Source organism: Passer domesticus, chromosome 4 (genome assembly GCF_036417665.1).
Source record: "Passer domesticus isolate bPasDom1 chromosome 4, bPasDom1.hap1, whole genome shotgun sequence".
Lineage (NCBI taxonomy): Eukaryota > Metazoa > Chordata > Aves > Passeriformes > Passeridae > Passer > Passer domesticus.
The window spans coordinates 73,236,024-73,258,099 of record NC_087477.1 but is presented as its reverse complement, the minus strand read 5'-3'; the positions used below and the strand labels follow the sequence as shown (position 1 = coordinate 73,258,099).

The 22,076-nt window shown below is 38.2% G+C and overlaps 1 protein-coding gene across 12 annotated transcripts in view; it reads left to right on the top strand.

Annotated features, from left to right (window-relative positions):
• Positions 1-16,653, top strand: part of ABLIM2 (actin binding LIM protein family member 2) — a 128,875-nt gene extending 112,222 nt beyond the window's left edge. For all 12 annotated transcript variants that reach the window (XM_064418766.1, XM_064418772.1, XM_064418771.1 and 9 more), the window contains 4 exons: positions 1,352-1,406; positions 2,733-2,797; positions 2,969-3,049; positions 14,899-16,653. In XM_064418766.1, coding sequence (XP_064274836.1) covers positions 1,352-1,406; positions 2,733-2,797; positions 2,969-3,049; positions 14,899-15,012 — 315 coding nt within the window. In that variant the 3' untranslated portion in view covers positions 15,013-16,653. The remainder of the gene's footprint in view (positions 1-1,351; positions 1,407-2,732; positions 2,798-2,968; positions 3,050-14,898) is intronic.
• Positions 16,654-22,076: the final 5,423 nt, after the last annotated feature.

Here is a 22,076-nt window from a genome sequence, read left to right as displayed (position 1 = left end):
AGTCTTTAATAAAAAGGAAGCTTTGACAATGTGGCCTCTCTGGCATCTAGCATTATGGATTCTCAGTTCATGGCTTATACTATTAGGTGAAAACCACTGTGGTTTATAGTAATGAGCAATACATAGATGCATGTGCACCCACCTTTTGAAGAATTGATTTGTGTCCAAATTGCATGGAGAAGACCTCGTTCAAATTCCTTTCTTTCTCCAAAGAAAGATGTGAAACCTGTACATGAGGAGGATTAAACTTCCCTAGTGACAAGAGTCAAAACTGAGAGTTGTTCGGAAGGAACTACAAGAAAGAAATTATCAAGGAGTAGCTAAATGGATTTTTCAGTAGCTGCTGAAATGTCCATCCCTTTGAGTTAATCTTACAGGACTAACTATGTCTGTGTTGCTTCAGTACCTGGTTTCCTGAATTCTTCTCTGAAGAAATGAATGATGCTGAAATCTTGTCAAATAATATTGAGAAATTTAAAAGGCTCCATATAAAACTAATCCCACCTATGAGTCAAGAGGTTTTTCTGACTGTTCAGAACAGGTGTTGCCAGTAACCTGAAGTGAGCAAGGCACTGACTTGTGCCCAGCCACTGCTCTGGTGATGAGGCACCAAAGCCATGCCAAGGCCAAAGCATTCGGGGTGCCTTGCAATGAGATGGGAAAGCAGCAGATGGCAGCATCTGTCCCATATAAAGAATCCCAAACCTGTGTGAGAGCTGGAAAGGCTGCTCATGGTCAAATCCTTGAGGCCAAAATTCCTCTCAGAATGGATGTCCTCTGTTTGGATTGTAGGTTCATACCAGCTTTTGTGGTTTGTTATTTTTAATCAGCCATCCTAGTGCTGCATAAGTAAAACCCCAAAAGCAAACAACAAGGAGCCTTGCAGGTTATTGTGGGCCTAGCTATGCACACCATTGATACCCTAGCAGGCAAAAATGAGACTTGGAAAAAAAAATTGTAATAGTGCTTTTCTGATTTCCTGTACTGTTTGTCATCATAGCATTTGTCAGCAGAGGAAGAAGACAGTGGTTCAAACAAAGCACATATGGCACATGTAGAGTTCTCCCTGGGCAGTGGCATCACCAGTGTGAAGCAGAAGGAGAAAAATTTGCAGTGCAGCAGAAGTGATTTGTGATGATGGCAGTAACACATCAGCATCACAGAAAAGTGACAGTTTCAGTGTTACCTTGCTTACTCGAGCAATTAGGTCAAATTTGAATGAGACTTATTTCTCTTTCTCTCATGCAAGGATCTGTATTTCAGGTCTATGTGGGTTTTTTTCTCCCAACAATATTCAGAGTGGGGTTGTTGTGTATTTTGCTGTTACATTGCTTCTTTCTTTCTCTGTCAGCCTGAAACTATGGGCCAATATGAAACGGACCAGGATGCAAGCTGGGGGATGAAAGGTACATTTTTTTGGCAATATCATTTCTACTCCCCTTGTGTTTTCACACTTTAAGAATTTTAATTAACATATTGCCATAAAGGTTACTATTGTGAGCTCTTCCTGTAGTTAACATAATAATGACTAGCCAGAGACACAGCTCAGTGTCATGTTTATCACAGACAATCTTCTTTTTACTTATCCCAACTTGAAGGCTTGACAGAAGTCTTGCCTCATAGGGTGGTGCAACCAGGCTGAGTCAACAGCAGGATCTTTGATATGAGGCAACAGCCTTGTGGTGTTAGTCTCATATCAACGATAGGAGGAAATTTAAGATAATCATTCCTTCAAGTCTAGTTGGAAAAAGTCCATTGTGCTTCTTGATTTTGCTACAGTGTGGTTAAAAAGTGCAGGGTTCAAAATGCAGAATTTATTTGCAGTATTTTCTTTTATTGCAGTTTAAGTGGACTGTGCACTTAATATGGAACTCGGGTTGGAATTTTCAAAGGAGCTGAAAAATTTTATTTCTAAGACACTTAAACTCATTTTAAAAATCTTACTCTAATGCCACACTTCATGACTCTGTGTTGATAAAAATTTTGTCTCTATGTTTGAATATGTTAAAGTACAGGTATTGAAAAGTAGACTCAATCTCTGATTTAATTTCTGACCATAAAAAGGTCTATGAAAACATTCTGGCTCTTCTGGTTGCGTTTAATCCCCATTGTGAATAGATAATATTGTGGTAGTCATATCATATATAGTCATAGACTGACCTAACTAGAATTCCCTTGTGCTAGTGTAGATCCAGGGTCATCGTTACCACATCCCCAAATCATCTTTTCTTCCCTATTGTTATTCCCACTGCAGTCAGCCCAAGTGCAGGGTGTCAGCATCTTGTAATATCGTATTATCTCAGTGGTTTTCATCTGTGTTTCCAAACTGACATGCCTTTAATAATCCATATATTTTAACTATTTTCAGTAAAGACCAATAAGGGCAGGAGTTTTGGATGACAGACTGACTTAACTCTGCACATAAGCCTCCTGTAAAAAGAGATACCCAATTTTGCCAGACATACTCACCGTGTAACCCAATGGCACCGGGAGATGGATTTTCTGTAATAAGCCTTTGATTTCCAGGACAATTGCTTTGGTAATAGTCAGTGTTATAGGCATTCAGGGCATGGGGGTCAAATTCTTACTATGCATGCAGTTATCCAACAGCTACTGAGAAGAGAGAAATGTAGTAGCATAGCACATTTGTGATGTACCTAAATGTTCATTGTGGTGACACCAAATGATGGCTATAAATTCTAAACTGTGAACCTGTTCTCATTCTTTTGCAGAATACAAGGTAAGAAGGGCTTTTCCACCACTGGAAGAACAATCAGATTCAGCACTTCCTAGCAAGGTTACATGGGTTCCTTTCTTTTATTTCATTTTGTTAATTTTTTTCCCTGTGAAATATTTGTCAAATCGGGATGCAAGTATGTACCATTTTTTAGTAAGTTCCTCATACCACGATTTCCATGCATCAGAATTGGATTCAGCTGGAGTTCATATGCTCTTGTCTTTTTAACAGATTTATCCCTATGAAACACTTATTGTAACAAACCGAGTTCGTGTGAAATTGCCTAAGGATGTGGACAGGACCAGGCTGGAGGTAGGAATGATGTTTGCTCGACAGTTTTGCAAGCACTTCTCCTATTTTCTTACTATCCTGGATATCCCTGTGCCTCAGTAACAGGAACAAAGAAGAGAGAAGAGAAGAATAACATTGTGTATTGTATTTCTTTTTCTCAAAAAAGTCAGTATGTAGGCAATTTAACTAAAAAATTGCCAAAAAAACGTGGCAAATGTCTGACCAAAAGGTGTTTTACAAAGATACTGGTGAAACCCATCAGTTTTGGAGATTTTACAAGGTATTGGAAGTTCAGATGGGGAGTGGGAAAACATGAAGTTTGTTTTTGTTTGAATTCATATAAAACACATCCTCATAGAATAACCTAAATATTACAAAAAGGCCTCAATTCATCCTGAAAACACATGGACCTCTGTTTGGTCCATTGTCTTATTCAGCCTCTCCTTTGGCTGTGTGATCTGTAGTCACTCTACTACAGCTTTGCTGCATCATCCACATCTCGTTTTAGATAGAGAAATGTAGATATAATTTATGATAACAGAAGATAGAGAAATGTAGATATAATTTATCATAACAGAAAGCTGAGTTTCCAAAGATCAAATCCTGAAGTTGATGTTCAAGCAATATTCCCAAGGCTGATTTTTTTTGAGTGATCTATGACAGGACTGAGTAAAGACTCACCTTAACTAACCTATCTTTCTGTGAACTACTATTATATAGTTTTTAAACAATAAAAAATATGTGATAACAATATTTGACTTTTAGGGAGATTTATATTTTAATAAATTTACTGTATTTTGAATTTGATAATATGACAAGAAAAGAAGAAGGAAAAATTACTTTTAAAACAAGAAATGAAGAAAAACTTTGAAGGAGCAGAAAGTTCCTCATTAAAGATCAGCTTTTAAAAACAATTAATTTACCAAATTTGCATACTATGTTTTGAAATTGGTTTTATGCTCTTGAATACTTGAATGTGCTTGTCACTTGATTTCCCAACAAGTAGTGTTGATTTGATTGTAAGGAAAAGAGAGCCTCAGTTATGTGCTGGTTTAAGTGTGGTTTATAGCAAGGCATGATAGCAATACTAAAAAGCATGATGAGTCTGGAAAAAGGAGCAGGGAGTTAGAGGGAACTCCTCTGGACATATCCTGTAAAGGATTCTTTCATATGTGTATATTTACACACACGTGTGTATGTGTGTGCTAAAGAAGAGAGTCTCTGTTTAAACACAGCAGACTGGTCTGAATAGCAAATGCAGCTCTAAATTGCTTTGTTAAGACAACATAGAGTTTGCTTTGGATGGATCCTGCCTGCCCTGGCTGCCATTATCTGTAACTCATACACCATCCTCAGCTGGGATTGCTGTTTGTTTAACTTTGGAGCTGCTCAGTCTGCCTCACACCAGGTGCAGCACAGGGCCTGTTGGCTCAAGGAGCCCAACCACTTCAAAGATCTCACAGAGGTTTGCAAAAAAGAACAATAAACAAGATCTGCTTCAAACCTGCACCAGAAAAGCAGTGAGGGGACCAGGCCAATCCTGCTGATTGCTGCACTATGCTAAACACATGTGGCTGCAGGAAGGACTCCTTTGTAGACTGTGTTACGTTTAATAGGGATTGGTAGTTTTTTAAACAATTAAATTAGCAGAGTTTTATAGCACTCTACTGTAAGAGCAAAGGAATTGCTCATCTACACATTCAAACCATATGCAGGGTTGACTGATAGGCACAAACCATTGCCTTCCCTGTCAGCCTCTTCCCCTCTTTCCTGACCCTTCTTTTGTATTACAGAATTCCTGGAAATAAGTAGCTTTGCATAGAAAAGCAGCTTATCATTATTTCCCTTTTGTGGCAGAAGTAGAAGATAGTAACTTAATTATTGACTTGTGCACTCAGCAGCTTTCAGGCTTGAGCAGGACTCAGGGAGCCCAGGACTATGTGGGTTTTTAGGTTTGCACAGAAGCAGACCAGGCTTAGAATGTGGATACAGACTACTGTCTGTTACTGGAGGGCCTACTTCACATACCTTGGTATCTTCAAGCTTTTGAGGACAGCACTGGGAATACTGAAAAGTATTCCCAGTGCTGTCCTTAAAAGCTTGAGGATACCAAGCTTTTGAGGACACAAAGCCTGGACAGTATTCCCAGTGCAGTCCTCAAAAGCATGTACTAAGGTTATATTTCACCCTTTCCATTTTGCACTTGCTACATGTTATGATTCAATGCTTGGGATCTTTAAGAGGCAAGCACTGTTTCCAATCAGAATTGGTTTCCAGCTGATGTTCTGTTTTTATCCTGCACATCCAATGTCACTTGTGAAAGGGCTGGATTTCGCCTACAGAAATGGTAGCAGTGCTAAGTCCATGTATTATCCAAGCTGTAGAGTGATATATCTAGGAAAACCTCCTAAGAAAAAACTCATGTTCTAATACACCAGTTTTATTCTGATTATGATAAATCAGATTATTCTGATTTTATTCAGATTATTTGTGTGGGCTGAAGCCTCACCTTGCTGTTGCTGCTGCAAAGCAGAGCAAGTTCCTGGGTGTGATGGCTGTGGCCAAGGGTGCAGGTGGTGTCTGTGAAAGGAGACCTAGAGCTTCTGTGCTTCACATCAGCTGTCAAACCTGAAAACAGCCTTACTGTGTCTGGTATCAACAGAATATCTCTCTCACACGTGTTGTTTCTGATTTCCTGGTCCACTTAGGAGCAATAAGGTCGACTAAGTTTGCATGAGGTGGATTTATTTAAGAGCCGTCTCACAATTTGACTTGAAGCAGCCTCCTCTTTGTGAAAACATTTGTTGTGAACTTTGAATGATCCATCATAGATGTCATGGAAGGGGCACTGCTGTTTGTCTATGATTCACACTTACAAGCAAAGTCTCCTGCTCTGAGCGTTCCTATCACGAGAAGTGAACTCAAGTCAATGATATTAGCTCCTGGGGTCAAATTAAGGGAGGCTACAACAAAACCTTGGCTAATGTTCAAGGACCACAGGAGGGTGGGGGTTTAATGGGTGGTAGTGTTTTCCTAACTTCATTCCCATTGTGAGTATTTTTTAGATTACACTGTTATGCAAGAAATTTATTTTAAGGATTATAAAAAATATTTTCCTGTAAAAATGCGTATTTTTCTAAGCCCAAGAGGTATCTAGAGATTAGGATGGCTCAACTGGTAATAAATGCATTCAAATAATAGTCATTCTTTCCTCAAAAGTACGTGTAACTAAGCATAGAAACACTCAGCATGTTTTTGTTTGCTTGTCTTAACTCGGCAGTGAGACAGAAGTACCCAGTTCCTTGTGCTCTTCCAAGGAGATGTTTATGCCAACAGTGAACTAATACAAGAACTGGTTATAATGAGTAGCCTGCTGATTTTTAAATACCTTACTGGCACTTCATTTTTTGAATAAATAGCCTGGATCTTACTTTTGTATAAGCTGATTAGAAATGCAAGGAATTTACAGTAGATAAGGATTTGGCTAAGGAATTATTTTTAGGAGTTTCTCTCTACCACGGTGCTGTTTATTGTAACATAAAATGAACAGAGCAGCATTCCCATGAGCTATTCTAACAGAAAATGGTGAAGAGCAAGTTCATTCACATAACACTGCAAGTTATGTGAACAACCAAGCAGTAACACGGGTGGATTATACAGCCTGGGTGGAGAAGAGGAATTGCACCCTCACCGTGTCTGCAGATGACATGAACTTGAGGGAACTGCAGCTGATGCTTAGGTGAGCAGAGTCTCTGTTCAGAGGGACCTGGCTAGGCTGCAGGAATGATTGACAGACACTTCATGGAATTCAGTGAAGATAAATCCACATTCTTGCACTTGTGACTGAGTAATGCTATTCATCAGGACAAGATGGGGGGAACACTCTGAGGAAAGGTACCTGATGATGCTGATGGGAAACAAGCTCACCTTCTGTTATAGGGCAGATCATACCCTTCCCAGAGGGTGGTCTGTTTTCTTCTTTATAGTCTTCATAGTCTTTAAAGTTGGCCCTGCTTTGAAGACCTCTTTAAGTCTCTAATTTGCCTAGATTCGTATATTCTGTGAAGATATAGTATAATTACAAAACAGAATTATTTGGTGAGTTTGCTGCAATAGCATTTGAAAAAAATATAGACAATTTGGTCTATCTCTGAACTTTTTGTCTTTTTTTTTTTTTAATGCAACAGTTAAAATATAAGTGTTTTGAACCAAACTTCCCCATTTTGGACAACTTAAGTCCTGAGTTTTCAGGACTAAGACGTCACCTTTGGATCATACACATTGGCACATTCCTTACCTGATGCTTCTCAAAGGAAGTTGAGCATACAGACACTTTCATATACTTTGCAATCTCTTTTAAGTACTTGAATACCTTTAATATTTGAGCCTTGTGCTCCTAAAAGTGTGTATTTGATACTTTTATTTTAGATTGGATATTGTTTGCCTGTTCTTCAGTCACAACAGTGTGTTTCAGTGCACACATTGCACATTCATATTGGTAGTTCATGTCCAACTGCATGGATTTATATTTTTTTTCCTTCTGCAGTTGCTTTTATCAGAGACTACAAGATTTCTTTTGTGGTCACAGGCTGGTAGTTTTGAAAGCCAATATAGTTAGGATCATTTGGAAACCATGTTTTAGTGTTTTCATTTGATTTCCTTATCTTAATGTCTCTTAGGATTTTTTAGCTGTTTCTTTTGAATGTCAAGGCTTAAAAGCATTATCCATTCATACCTATCAAATGCAGTAGAAAGTAAATCATTCCACTTTTTGTTTGAGCCTGTTCATTCTTTGTTTAACTAAGACAATTGCTAAAGAAAAAGCACTCTGGAATGTCAGGTAGCAAATTTTCATTTGCCACCTTGTTCTCCTGTAAACAGAAATGATATATTTAAACATGGGTGTGGTCTTATTTGAACAGAGTACTCACTTTAAGTCAAACATTCTTTTCCTTCGGGAACTGCTTGTCTGGATTTGCTTTAGGGATAACATTTTTTCCACTAGTTTTCATTCAACAGTCGCCCTGGGTTCCAGCCATTTGGGCTTCAACCATTTTAGGACTTGTTTCCAGTAACTGGGGCTGAATTTTTAAGAGCCCAAGCTCCTGGATGTCATTCATACAAGTAGCATGGCGTGTCCCACCTCCTCTGGAGCTCAGATGGGAAAAACGAGAGCAAGACTGAAATGCTGTGTGTTTTACACTTTGGGGCTAGGTTTGAGGTTACAGGCTGACTTCACAATGAAGCTCATAACCTGGGGTGAAAAAGTGTGGGTCACTGACTTCAGTAGAACTATTTCACACTGTTAAACTTGAAAAATACATGTGGTGTTTCTCATTCTAGGCATGTGCTTGTGTTGTGATCAGTGATGCATGTTTATATCAGATTTCAAAGCCTTTTGCAGAAGGAGCCATTATAAAACGAAAATGCACATTAGAATTGATGGGATATGATGTGAAAAGTAATTTCTGTGTGAGTGGAAACACTGTAGGAGTGAACAGAGATTAGATGTGGAACACTTATATTACAGGCGCACTAAAGTCCAAACTAAGGGAAGCTAGAAAATCTGCTTTAAGAATAAGGTATTTTGTGCCTAAAACAAATGCATTTTTTTAAACTCATTGTCTTTTTCTATATTTTCATAATTTATTAGGGATTCCAAATTGGGTTTTTTAAATTTGTGAATTATTTTCTTAATTATACAGAATTTTTAATCAGCCATCAGCTGGAGGCAATGACTTATGTCCATGTCAGTAATGGAAAAGCTCATTTGAATGACAGGATGGTGGCATAGATTATCATCAGAGATATTCTGTGTGTATGCTATTTAGATAATATGTTCATATACATCGTCCCAGCTTTTTGTACCTTTATGGATGACTCAGCTGGGCAAAATACTGGCTGTACAGTGCTCCTGCAGAAGATTTTCTGTGTGCCTTGTGATGCTTCCCAGGAGGTTAGATTGGCAGTGCCCTGCAGTGGTAGTGCTGGGTGGAATGCAGAATTCTCTGGGAGACTTCATGGTACCCTGAAATACTGAATGAGATAAAGCCCCAGATCCAGGAGCCTTGTAGAGGTGCTTGGGGTGGCATGGGCATGGGGAAGGGTCTTAGACTCCTTTCCTCACTGCTCCTATTACACTGCTTTCCCTGGGAGCCCCTCTGGGCACCCACATTGCTGTGTGGAGGGGGATCCACAGCTCCTGCAAGGCTGGGCTGCACAAGGGCTCTGACTATTTGTGTTGTCACTAATTGCCACTATCTGGGGTAACTGCAGGTGCCTGCTGCCTGATCCTCTGATCAGCAGAGCTGCCCTAGTGATCTTCTGATACCTTTTAAAGTTCATTAGGCGGCAATTCATGCCATTTCTTAACTTTCCCTCCCCAATCACATAATTACTTAATAGTTTCAAATATTTATTGAGCATGAAGCTTAATTAGGCTGTAGATGAGCATAACATTCAATACTCCCTTGGGAATGTGGCACATGGCTAATTACAGCTTTGTAATTAGTCATGCAGCAGGCTTAGAAGAAACCTCTGAAAAGCCTGCTGAGCCCCAGCAGTGCAGCAGAAAGAGGGGTGAAGAGTGCAAGCCTTGTGAAAGCAAAATGAGGATTCAAAAGTCAATAGAAAAAAATTTCCGGCAAATTTTGATTGGCCATCTGAGAGTTTTATTTGGGCTAACTTTGAGAGGCATGAGAGAAGGGAGTGGAAGGACAGTGAAGAAGAGAAAAACTGGAGAGGGGAAGAAGCTATTATTTTCTAAGTGTTGAAATACTTCTACAGTCCTGAGTCTTTCTATAGGAAAAGTTTGTGCACCAGCTTGAAGAGCTAAGGCTTGGTTATTTACATGAACGCTCACTTACCTGTGAATAAACCTTTCTCAATAAATCCCTGTTTATTTTGAGTATTTCTCATACTGATATCTCTGGAGAAGATCCTGTAGCTTTTATTTCTGGATTATGTGAATCAGAAGTTGGAAGTGTTGCAAGGATTTTGAATAAAAACAAATTGAAGTAGACAGGTACATAAAATTACACTCTATTAAACAGAGTGCACAGTAGTGCCTCAGAGAGACTGGCTGAAAGAATCACCACAGATTCAAGCAAAGGCAGTGTAGTGCTCAGTGTCATTACCCATGAATACAGCAAAACAAAGAGCAAAAGAGAAACAGAGGTGAGGTTTTAAATTCCACTAGGAATTAGGACCTTGATTTTTCTAGTCTTCAACTCATCACCTGCTGCCATCCACTGAGTTCTTTCATTGGTTCAGTATTGATTCATGAGGAAGTAGGATATCCTCTGAGCTTCCTACATCAGCAGGTTTTCACATGAGGACTCCCATCCAATTACTGACACAGAAGAGGGATGCTTGTGAAGCACCCCCTGGTCACCATGTACTGCAGGATGGCTGCAGGTGAACTGCAATTTTGTCTTCCTGTGACTTATCCATACAAATGCCATGTTCCTAAGTGCTGGTTTTGGCTGGGGTCATTTTCTTCACAGTGGCAGGTGTGGGGCTGTGTTGTGGATTTGTGCTGAACACAGGGTTGATAATATAGAGATGTTTTTGTTACTTCTGAGCAGAGCTTACACAGAGCCAAGGTCTTCTCTGCTTTTCACACTCTACTCTGGCAGGGAAGTTGGAGGTGAATGGGAGGCTGGGAGGAAACATAGCCAGGACAGGTGACCCAAACTGACAAATGGGATAATGCAAACAATATGACATCATGGTCAGGAAGGGGGAACATCTGGAGTTTTTGTCTTCCTAAGTAACTGCTATGCATGATGGGCCCTGCTCTCCTGGAGATGGCTGAGCAGCTGCCTGCCCATGGGAAGCAGTGAATTAATTCCTTGTTTTGCTTTGCTTGTGTGTGTGGCTTTTTCTTTCCCTATTAAACTGTCTTTATCTCAACACATCAGTTTTCCAGCTTTCACCCTTGCAATTATTTCCTTGATCCCACTAGTGGGAATGGGTGAATGCTGTGTGGGTCGCCAGCTGCAGTGAAACCATGACACTGTGTATTGATTTTGAGCATCTCTGAATTTCACTGAGAGCTAAATTATTCTTGGGGAAAAGAAATCTCATTGAATTAAATACAGATTATAACTCTGTTTAGAATTATTACTGGCTTTTTAGCAGACCACAGAAATAGAGACAAGCCTCATTAATTTATAGTGAAAGGCACCACTTCTTTCTGAGATAACACTGTGGAGCAAGCAATTGAATGTGCAATTAATGACTTTTGTTCTGAGAGAGTAAAAAATGAGGTCATGTCTGTACTGCTCATTTTCATGTTTGTGTTTCACAGAAGATGAGGATTTTCTGTTCTAGTGGCTGCAGTGCAGTGGGGAGGTTTAGCTCAGCCCTTGCTTAGTTCTGTATATCTTAATAAAAGCCTCAGATTAATACAATTTTATCAAAACAACATGATGCCATAGCCCTTTCTATTGTAGCAATATCACACTTAACTATACAACAAATGCTGATATTCTGATGCTGTAAGGTCCAGTATAGCAGTCATCATAGTGAAGAATCATCTTTAAATTGTTTACCTTATCTTTTATCAAGGTTTTCAGGTAGCATCATGTTAACATCATTGTGTAGCTTCCAAAATGACCTCAGTGAGTTCAGAGTGTGGGCAGAACAGGACCTTGGTAAGTCCTCTCTTCTCTCCTCAGTGTCTGCAATGTGCCCAGCCTTGCTGATGATGCACAGCAGAGGAGATTGAGTTAAGCTGCCTGAATATGGCCAAACTGTCACAAAGGGAATTAGGAATCACTTACTAGCACATTGTAAAACACCCAGACTTCCTATGTAAACAAGGCCAACTCTAGTAAAAAAAAAAAAGAGGAATGAGTGTTGCTTTTACTAGTAAGTTTGGCCATTCCTTCCTTTAATAGCCCAGTGATGTATTGTTAACATAGCTGGATATTTTAAGCTGAGCCATTAGTGAAAAAAGAAAAAGGAAATTATGTTCTTGGCCTTGTACAGCATAGCTTCACCCATTTTCTCTCATACCTCAAGATAAATATCTTTCATATTCCCTGCTCATAGTTTTCAATTTCCCTTCTTTTGTTTAACTAATGAGAGAAGGTAACGCTTCAGTTAAGGTAAATTAATATTCCAATAGCTGAGAAGAAAGATTAATCAGTCAAGGTGCATTTTTTCTGCCTTTAGGTTTGGGAAGAGCTCTAGGTTTTGAAGCTTTGAGGAAAGCTGTTAGGAAAGTCCCAACCACAGTGGAGGCATAATTTAGTACCACATACACATAGAAAAGTGTGACCATAAACTTCTGACACTGGTGCATTCCCCTGGTGTTTAGACCCTTCAAATACTTGTAGATATTACCATATTTTATCTTAGTCATCATTTGGCTGAGCTCAGACATACTTGGGCCTTTTGGTGTTTTCTCATAAATCAAACTGCAACCCATGATTACTTTTGTTGACTTTATCTGAAGCTTTACCAGTTTGATGACATCTTTCTGGGACCAAGGTTTTATTCCAAATTTGAAGACAGAACTTAAGTCATTGCTGCTTCTAGGGTCAGTCCCAAATCTAGAGCCCATGGTGCTTAAGAAGGGTATGGTGAAAGCTTCTAAGATGCAGGGACAGCAGCAGGAAATATTTTACACTGGGGACAGACTGGCATTCTCAGAGAGAGTTCAGACCAAAGGGAAAATGTTCCCTTCTACCAGAATTGTTTTTGTATAAAGATAATGGATAAAGAATTGATGGAGTAAGAAACTGCTAATATGGAAGTCAGTTTGTTAGTCCTTGAGATGAGGGCATATGTGGAAGAAAATTAAAAGCAAAGAAATTCTCCAATTGAAGGATGTGGAAATAAGTGAGCTTAAGATTTCCCCATCTCAGTCACTTTGTCCCTGGAAGCTGTCACCTGCTTTTGGAGCAGGCAGCACCAAATGAGACCTTCTGTGAGGAGGAAAAAAAATGGTGCTGTTATAAAACAAAACTTAGGTGTAAGAGATAGAAAATGAGTGCATGCAAAGAATGAAGGTGGTGTCATCTGGGCACAGGCAGAGGAGCACAGCTAATTAATTCTGGCTTGGATAGCTGCGTGTGGATGGAAAGCTCACTAAGCCTGAGGGCAAAGCAAAAGGATAAATGGCAAAGTGGAACACTAGAGAGGGAAGGAGGAATTGCACAGCTTGTGCTGAGATGGGTGGCAGCTTCATTAGGAGGGGAAGATGCAGCAAATGTTTGGGACTCTGGAGGAAAGGGGTGATTTAGGGCTCCTTGAGTTTTCCTCCACTGACCTTCAGTACTGGAGCAGACCTAATGAGACCACAGCAGTTTCTCATAATACATGGTGTAAATTACCTCAGGAAAAGAAAAATGGTGAAAACATAGTCCTTTTGAAGTTTTATGTAATTTTCTATGATTTTGGAAGATTGGCAAGGTAGCTTTACCTGCAAGGGTATATAGGCTTCCTCATTTTCTGAGTAAGAATTACAGTTTTCCACTGCTTTCTCCTGAGTGAGGAGATGTCTCAAGTCTTAACCATAACCTAGAAAGTAAAATACAATAAAATATTACACACTTTGCTCATCCAGAGCAAAGTATCCAGTTTTCAATCCTACAGCCTACAGCCATGTTCCTTGCTGTGGGAAATTGCTAAAGTTAAACTTATTTGCATTTGTCCACTGGATTACCAGGAAAATATTCTTAAAAAACCAATGCAGAGAGAAGTTACTTTTTCTTTCTGAGCCAAATAGAATTAAATTCTGTCAGTGAGGGATTGTTTCTAGAATACATTGTCAGATGTTGTTCATTTTCATGTGAAAAATGATCTCCTTTGCTAAATATGCATGGTGTGTTTGTTCCATGCTACGAGCAGTGCTTATGGTGGGTTGCTGTCATTTGTCAAATGAAAAGTGAAGGCTCAGTTCCAAGATCTTAGTCACTGTTGTTCTGAATATGTGGAATCTCACGGGAAAAAAAACAAGTCCTGCTTAAAAGAATCAAGTCTGTCCTTTCTTAAACAAGAACCCATGATAACCATTCAAAGTAATTATATATAATGACTTCTTACAAAAAATTTATTGAGTAAATTATTATAATTTCTTGAGTAAATTACATAAGAAAGATGAGGTCTTTGTTAATGAATGGAAAGTAAAATTTTACTTCCAAATTCATTCACATATTTACCTTTTCTACCTTTTCAGTGTGGATGCTAATAATTGCTAGGGAATTGTTATCCTACCTCCTTCCAGTTCTTTATGTTGGATGTCTTCCCTTTTTCTCTATCTGTTTTTAATTTTTGTTTAATATTAAAGCATGAAAACATCAAATAGAAGCATATTTCTTGACATTGAAAAACCCCCTACTTTATCCAGCTGAACTTTTTATTAGAGTCTCTCCCAATGGATAAGCACATTTTGGATTTCAGAATTTAGCAGTATGCTCTCTCCTTTGTTACAAGGTTGCTATTAGTGGACCAGTGTGGTGTCCAGCACTTTTATTAAAGATCAAGGCAAAACAAATCCAATTCTGAAATTACATTGTTATCAATCTCTTTAAAGTCCTGGAATAACTTGAATTTGTCTCAGTGTACTCTGTCATCAGGCACTCTGGATAAACATACTTTTTTTTCCCAAAAACCATAGCTTCTGTTCAGTTAGAACTGTATTGAAAAGATTTTTTTTTAAAGTCACTATTGCCATCAATAATTTCATTTCCCAGCTACTCTAAGCTCATTCAGTTTCGATGCAGTCTTTTCCAGAAACAGTTTTGGAATTTAAATGCAAACCCTAATGCATTATTTTGTGGTGTGTCTTAAAACTTAGGGCAGAAATATGCCTGTGCACAGACAAGCTTAATGATATCTTTTGTATTTTCATTTTCAAGAGGCATTTGTCCCCTGAAGAGTTCCAGGAAGTCTTCAAAATGAGTATTGAGGAATTTGATCGTCTGGCACTTTGGAAGCGGAATGACCTGAAGAAAAAGGCCCTGCTTTTCTAAACCCTCCCGGATAAAATATGTGCTTAATCAAAACAAAAATAGTCTTGCCAGAACTATCACATGCACTTGCTGTTGAACCATTGTCCAGCTTCATTGTGTTAGTATGTGTTGGGGAAACAAGACAGATTAGATGGTAATGTGTTGGGATACAGAGAATTTGCTAATCTTGCATTTCCAGCTGGTTTTGTCAGTAACTCCTGGTCCTACCCAGTTTACAATGTGCAAAAAATCTAGCTTTAAATTTATTGTTGCTTGCATTTATTGCTTGATGCAAATGGAAATTCTGAAAGGAAGAGAGAAAACTGTAGCTGTACACAGGAAATGCATCCAACATTTTGTTCCATTCAGTTTTATAATGCAATTTTTACAAAATCAAGTAAGTAATTATTATAGAAATTTTCCAGCGGGGGATCAGATGCTATTAAAAATATGGTAAAAGCCAAAGAAAAGCATATCCGCAAGCAATTACTGCAATTGTTTATCTGTGGTACTTTTTAAGAATGAAAGCAGAAATATGGAAGCACCTTAATTCTACTTCTTATATTTAAACACAGTGTACTCTTTAAAAGATCATATTTGTCTAGAAGGTAACTAGCTATCTTTAATTACAACACCAGAGTTTTTATTTTATTAAGAATATATTGTGACATAAAACGGTTATAATTACTAAAATGTATACAGACCTACTAAGATTTAGTTCCATTCATCAGGAAAACTGAAGCCTTATATAAAACTGGTTGAAGAGTGTATTGTGCCAGTTGACTGTGTTTTCCTATTAGCTTGGGGTGTTTGAAGAATGGTTTTTTTACATTTCATGCTGATAAAATACCATGTAATCTTAATTACTATGTAGATAGATATATCTATCTATAAAAGAATTATTTTCATTAATATATGTCCTAAGTGAAGGCATTCTTACTTTCTCAACTTTCCAGCTTTACACAGTAAGCCATGAGAACTGTGATGGCATTTAGTAGATGTGGAAATGGAACAGTTCAGCATAAAATGTAACAAAAAAAGCTTGGTGTGCTCTATCAATAATTCAGACAATTAGAATCAAATCCATAAAACCCTCATGCATTACTATTTGCATGTTTCTGTACAAGTAAATTTGAAAAAAAACAAACTATGTGATACTGGTGCAGTACCTTGAAACTATCTTAAATAACAAGCAAAGCTAACAAAATCTAAGCATTTGATACAAGTGTTAGACCTTAATTTCTCTTCCAGCTGAAAGACTGTATTAAATTTAATAGTTTCATTTGGTCAGAGGTATGGTTGCTGACAAAGAATGTTTTAAAGTGAGTTGCTAGTTTTTGTGGTACTAAATGAGCATTACAAAAAGTACATTTTTCAGCCATGTGTCAGTATTCTGCATTTTTACTGCCTTGGATGTTTGTACTCACCTCCTACTTCACTATGTCTTTTCGCATTTCCTTAAGGTAACTGGTTAATATATGCACTACAAACACACTATTTCAACTGACCCAGCATTGGAAAAATCATAGCATTGAACATGCCTTCTTCCAACTAACTTTCAAAGTCCATGCTGTTGGAAATAAATATTTTCTCATTACCTAAATGTTTTGTCTGATGATACAAATGTTTAAAAAAATTCATTAAAACAAAGACATAACTGAATGACTTTGCTAATGTGTGTATATTTTTTTAGATCATATTTCTTTGGATAGGGTCTTCCCTAATTTGCATTAAATTTGCTCACTGAGGAGAGCGTGGAGTGTACCTCTGAATGTCAAGTTACTGTAAAGTTGGTCTTGATTTAAATAACCAAGCAGCTGCCACATCTCACCAAGCAGGAGCTGCTTCACTGGTGTTGTACAGAACCACCAGCCTGTGCAGGGAACCATTAGCCCGTTTCAAATGAGAGCTCCCAGTCACATATACACCACATCCATGATGCTCTTCAACCTCAGAGTAGCTTGTTGCATTCTTTTGAGAAAACTGGCAGCCCAGTGAAATGGGCCAATCCAAAATGTGACCAGCAGGGTCCATTGCAACTATGAGAAACTAAATCCAGAAGAACAATTGGTTGGAGAACTATTATGAGGAAGTTTGACATTGGGGATGACCACTCTTCTCATCCACACATTCCTGGGGCATCATATTGATTACAGGCATCTTCTCAGGAACTAAGGAAATCTCAGGTTAATCAAAGAAATCTATGTATCAGTGCAGATCAAGTTCAGTATGGATTTTCATAAATAATATGAAAATTTCTTAACCACAGCAGCTTTTGTACTGGTGTAGGATTCTACCCGTATTGTAAGGGAAAAGTGCATTACTGAGCACCACAGGCAATCAGCAGCTCTGTGCTGCTCTACTGTTTTATGCACCAGCAGATGTGTGGCTGATGACAGGTGAGGATGACAGGTGAGCTCATGTGAGCTGTTTGACCCATTTGCGCTGTTTTGAGGCTATTCATCTGGTATAATGTCAAGACTTAAAAGTGTCTCTTGAAGGTCCTTGTCCTACCTGAGCTAAATCAGGTACAGCTCTTGGTTAACATACCCCCATCTAGACTTTTTAGCTCACAAGCATCAGTTCTTACCACAATGCCCAACTCTATTAGGAGTTGTACCGCTTCCTCTTTCTATATTTGCAACAAATTCCTTTATCATTCTGTGCTTCCTTTTATGGTCAGTGAAGAGAAAAAAAGCTTCATTCACATCCTAATGTTCAAAATGCAAGATGATTTGCCCCTATCATATTCCTGTCTGGATATAAAGAAATATAAAGAAATATACTGAGTATAAAGAAAGGCAATGCCTCTGCAGAAGTCCACATTGCAGGCTACTTAATCTTGGATGAAATTAATTCTATGCCTACAGTCTATTGGGGGAAATAAGCCAGTTTTTACTAATTGGTGGAATACCAGTCTTAAAACCACTGGCAGTTCCTAGACCACGTTACCAAATCACTCTCAAGCAATCAAGAAAGTACTTTGAGTTGCAGAGATCTCACAAAATTCCCTAACACAGTAATTTTTTGTGCTCATTATACTATTCACTAAACAGGCATGCATTCAATGCCAAACACGCAAAAATGTTTTAGAAGACAGTCAGTTTATCAACTTACGTTCCTACTACCAGCCAAAACCAAAAAGGAATTTTGGCTTCCATACACAAAACCTTTGCTGACTTTAGATGAACAAGTACTCTTGTGTGTCCTTATTTCATTTCCATGAAAGTTTGAAATGGTCTGTAGATGTCTGTTCGTGCAAAGGTGGCACAGCTCAGTAAGCTGTTCGTTTTTTCACATGATACATGCCAGTGTATCACCCTATATTTAAAGCATCTCCTGCCATATGGTGCAGTGACCTATTCAGTTATGCTCTCTAGCCTAACTAAATTCACATTTACAGTATGATATTGTGTGCTGGATTTGGCACCAGGTAAATGTACCAGTGTGAAAGGACCATAAAGGGAGTAGCATTGTAATTTACTTTACTGCTAAGTTGCCTGTACATCACCTAAACTCCATAAACCATGTTCTACCAGAGAATACAAGATTTCTGTTTCTAAAATCTATCATGTTTTCACCATTTAAAAATTGCAAATTGGAATTTCAGGCATGTTGTTTTCTTTCAGGAACTTTGAGTGTCTAATTAAATGTGCATAGACTGACGTGGGTAGTAAATATTCAGGTTTATTTTAATAGGGTTCCATATGCTAATCTTATGTAGGATTATGAAATGGAAAAGGCATTCAGAGTAATGAGATAAGACTTTGCCAGAATGTTCCATCTGATAGTGTGGTCTGGTGTTGGCAGTAAAAAACTGAGTCTCAACAAATCATAGGCTGTTTTTCAGATAATGCTCTTTAGAGTTATTAAGTTACTGTTCTATAGTCTTGTTTTCAAGGACATGCTGCCTTTTAGCATTTTTGTAAGTATGGATATGGATATGCAGCTCAAAAGGATCAATATAGCTCTTGGAGAAACTTATTTTGATATGTACACAAGAAGCAGGGGAATTCTGTCAGAGATTTCATTTTCATTCTTGGATCTGAGCTGTTTGTCTCAGCTGCTCATGTCAGCCCTATGTATGACCTAATTCTCACCTCATGTATTTTAAAGAAGACATGTTTCAAACTCAGCAATAAAAGAGGCAGCATTTCATCATCACAGTCTTTGAGACAAAGGAATATATGGGGTTTTGTGGTTGCTGAAGGAATATCTTCCCAACAATTCCAGCTAGGAAACCAGGCATGCCAGGTTGCTATTAGAGCTGTCTGAGAAGGCTGGACGTTTTTGTCTGACCTTCTGCCATTTCTTTTCCTCATGGTTCAGGGGAGAACTCTGAAACCTGTAATTGCAGAAACAAGGAAATACATAGTTGTGAGACAGTACCTGGAATCTGAGAATAACCCTCTGAGATAAGGCTAATTTTACATGGGCAAAAATACACAGTTCAGACCAAGGAGATGCCTGGTCTTACATTCCACGTTTTGATTTTCAGGAGCCATCTATTTGACATTTCCCAAGTGTGACCAAGACAGACCAATTATTTTACTAACCTTTTCACATATCTGCAGGAAAATGCTGTTATGTTATTTGCAGATGAGTTGGATGAGATCCCAGGCAGTTCTGTCTGGCACTCAACTCTGCTGCATGAGCTTCACTGTCCTTATATTCTCCTGCCCCTTTGATTTGTGTGTGAGAAAAAGGACAGGATCATTTTATAAGCTTCCTAAGACCTCAACTGACCTTTGACCAATGTGATTACTTGATAGGTCACAGTCGTGGCTACCATTTTTCATATATCTTTAGTGCCTCAAAAATTAAAAATTAAAAAAAAGATGGCTGTTATTAATATCAGAATGACAGATGTGACTCTCTTGTACATGTAAATTTATACTGAGGCTTGCATCCCTTCATTATATCCAAGCTGCCTCTGAGATATGGGTAAGTCCTTAAAGCTCATAGGAGGTGCTGGCTCAGGCTTTTTGAGTCTTTGTATTCCTTCTCACTTTTTCTAGTCTGTGAAAAGCCCTGTTAGGAAAAGTGGTACTCAGTAAAAGGACATGGCCATGAAAAGCAGGATCTCAGCAGTTTAACTCCCAGGTTAAACTGAAGCACCCTCAGCAAATTGCAGTTTGTTGTGATACTGCAGCAGCTTGTTTCTCCATGCCTGTGAGTTACAGCTCAGAGAAGTTAGTTCTAAATGCTGCTACTTTTCACAATTTAGGACATTTTCTTCCTTCCCCTTGGTGTTTGGCATCTGTGCCCATGGTAAGTAGGTAGGTTCCATGTCTGTAATGCTTGGACAGACGCCTGCAGCACCCAGCCAGTCCTTCCCTGCCAGTCTGGACAAGCAGCAGCTCCAGAGGGATCAGGAGGAAACCAAAACCAGGCAAAAGCTTCGTGTCCCACACAGGTGAGTGTATCCCAGTTTGGGCATTAGTCCCAGCTATTAGGTGTTTGTCTTTTGTTACAAGTGTGGATAGCATTGATTTCTGGTTTTCAATCTGGTGACATTTGTGTCATGGGTGATTTGCTCTTGACCTGTTTGTTCCATTTGCTATGATACATTTTTTCATTACATCCTCGGCCTTTTCTCTCCACTAAAAACTGCAATATGTTTTATTTCTTTTGAGATTAAAGCCTTTCTTTGCCAGTGATAGCTCTCCTGCAAATTCCCCTCAGCCCATTGTACCTTGTGTTCAGGTCTGACAGAATAAAGGCTTCCTATTTGCCATGTTATGCCAAGCAATGTGACTTTTTTTTTTTTTTTTTTTTTTTTTTTTTTTGGGCAGAGGGGAGGTGGGAAAGAAGAAAACTAAAAATGTCTTTGACTTTTTTTATTACAGATCTACATTATGCTGATGCCTTGCTTGACCTAACCTCACTCTTGCAAATTGCTGGGGTTTTTTTTCCATTCAAGTGGACATGATTCTGAACTCTGACATGAGTCATTGTTATTTATACTGCTATAAATTTTTTTCTATTAACTGATAATTAAGAAAGCACCATGATTGATAGCAAATTAAACAACTGAGGTTGTTAATGGTCTGTCTGAACTTCCTTTCAATGCTCTGACCTGGAATAATTCATTTGAGGAACAGGGTTAAAACTCTTTATGTCACTTGACAATTTTGCTAGTCATACTTAAAAAAAAAAATTCTCTCAAGTTATGGATGTGGAGCATAAACACTTTGAGCTCTGCATTTTTCCCAATTTTATACTAGTCATTTTTCATCTGACAATTGGTTTTTGACAGATGGAAGTGCCAGGAGTGCCTTATACAGTGCTGTATAAGGATAAAATTCTTCAAATTGCATTTCTTTGTCTTAATCCATTTTTTTTCAGTACAAAAACTAATTATTTTTATAGTGCAATAAAAATAATATAATAATCAAACACTACTGAAATAATTTACTCCATTTTAAATGGCACAGGAGACAAATACATAATAGAAGCTAAAATTTATCTTTCAATAAGATCCCATTATTGGCCCAATATTGTTTGAATTCAAAGAAAACAGGGGCAAGGAAGCAAGACCTAGAGAAAATCTTCCCCTATTGTATTCAACTTTAATATAAAATCTAAATTTATAAGAGGTAAAATTACAAGAATAGGATTTTTTTTCAAGTTAGTAATACCCAAAGGCAGAGTTACTTTTCAGCGATTCTGAAATGCATTTAATAAATGCATTTAATAAAAGCATGTTAGCATAGTATTTTGAAAATGTCAGTAACTAAATGCTAATCCCACTGAAATCACTGGTGTTCGTACCTGCACCAAAATGCAAAGGTCAGGTTATACAGAATTTCTTCCAGAACTGAAATCACAAAGAAGGATTGTTTGCCTATGTTTAGTTCAAACAAAAGAATATAAGTGGAAAGTAACTATCTTTACCTGCACATGAAGGTTCTGTAAAATGTATATTCTCCTTTTTTATATAGTCCTTATTTTGCTCTGATTCAAAATCAAGAGCCTAATTTGAGATATTTACACCTCTGTGAATTTACTTGCAGATAGTTTTGTTACACACATGACCTACCTGTGTGGAGAGTAAGGAGAGGCCTGTGCATTGTAGAAAAGCA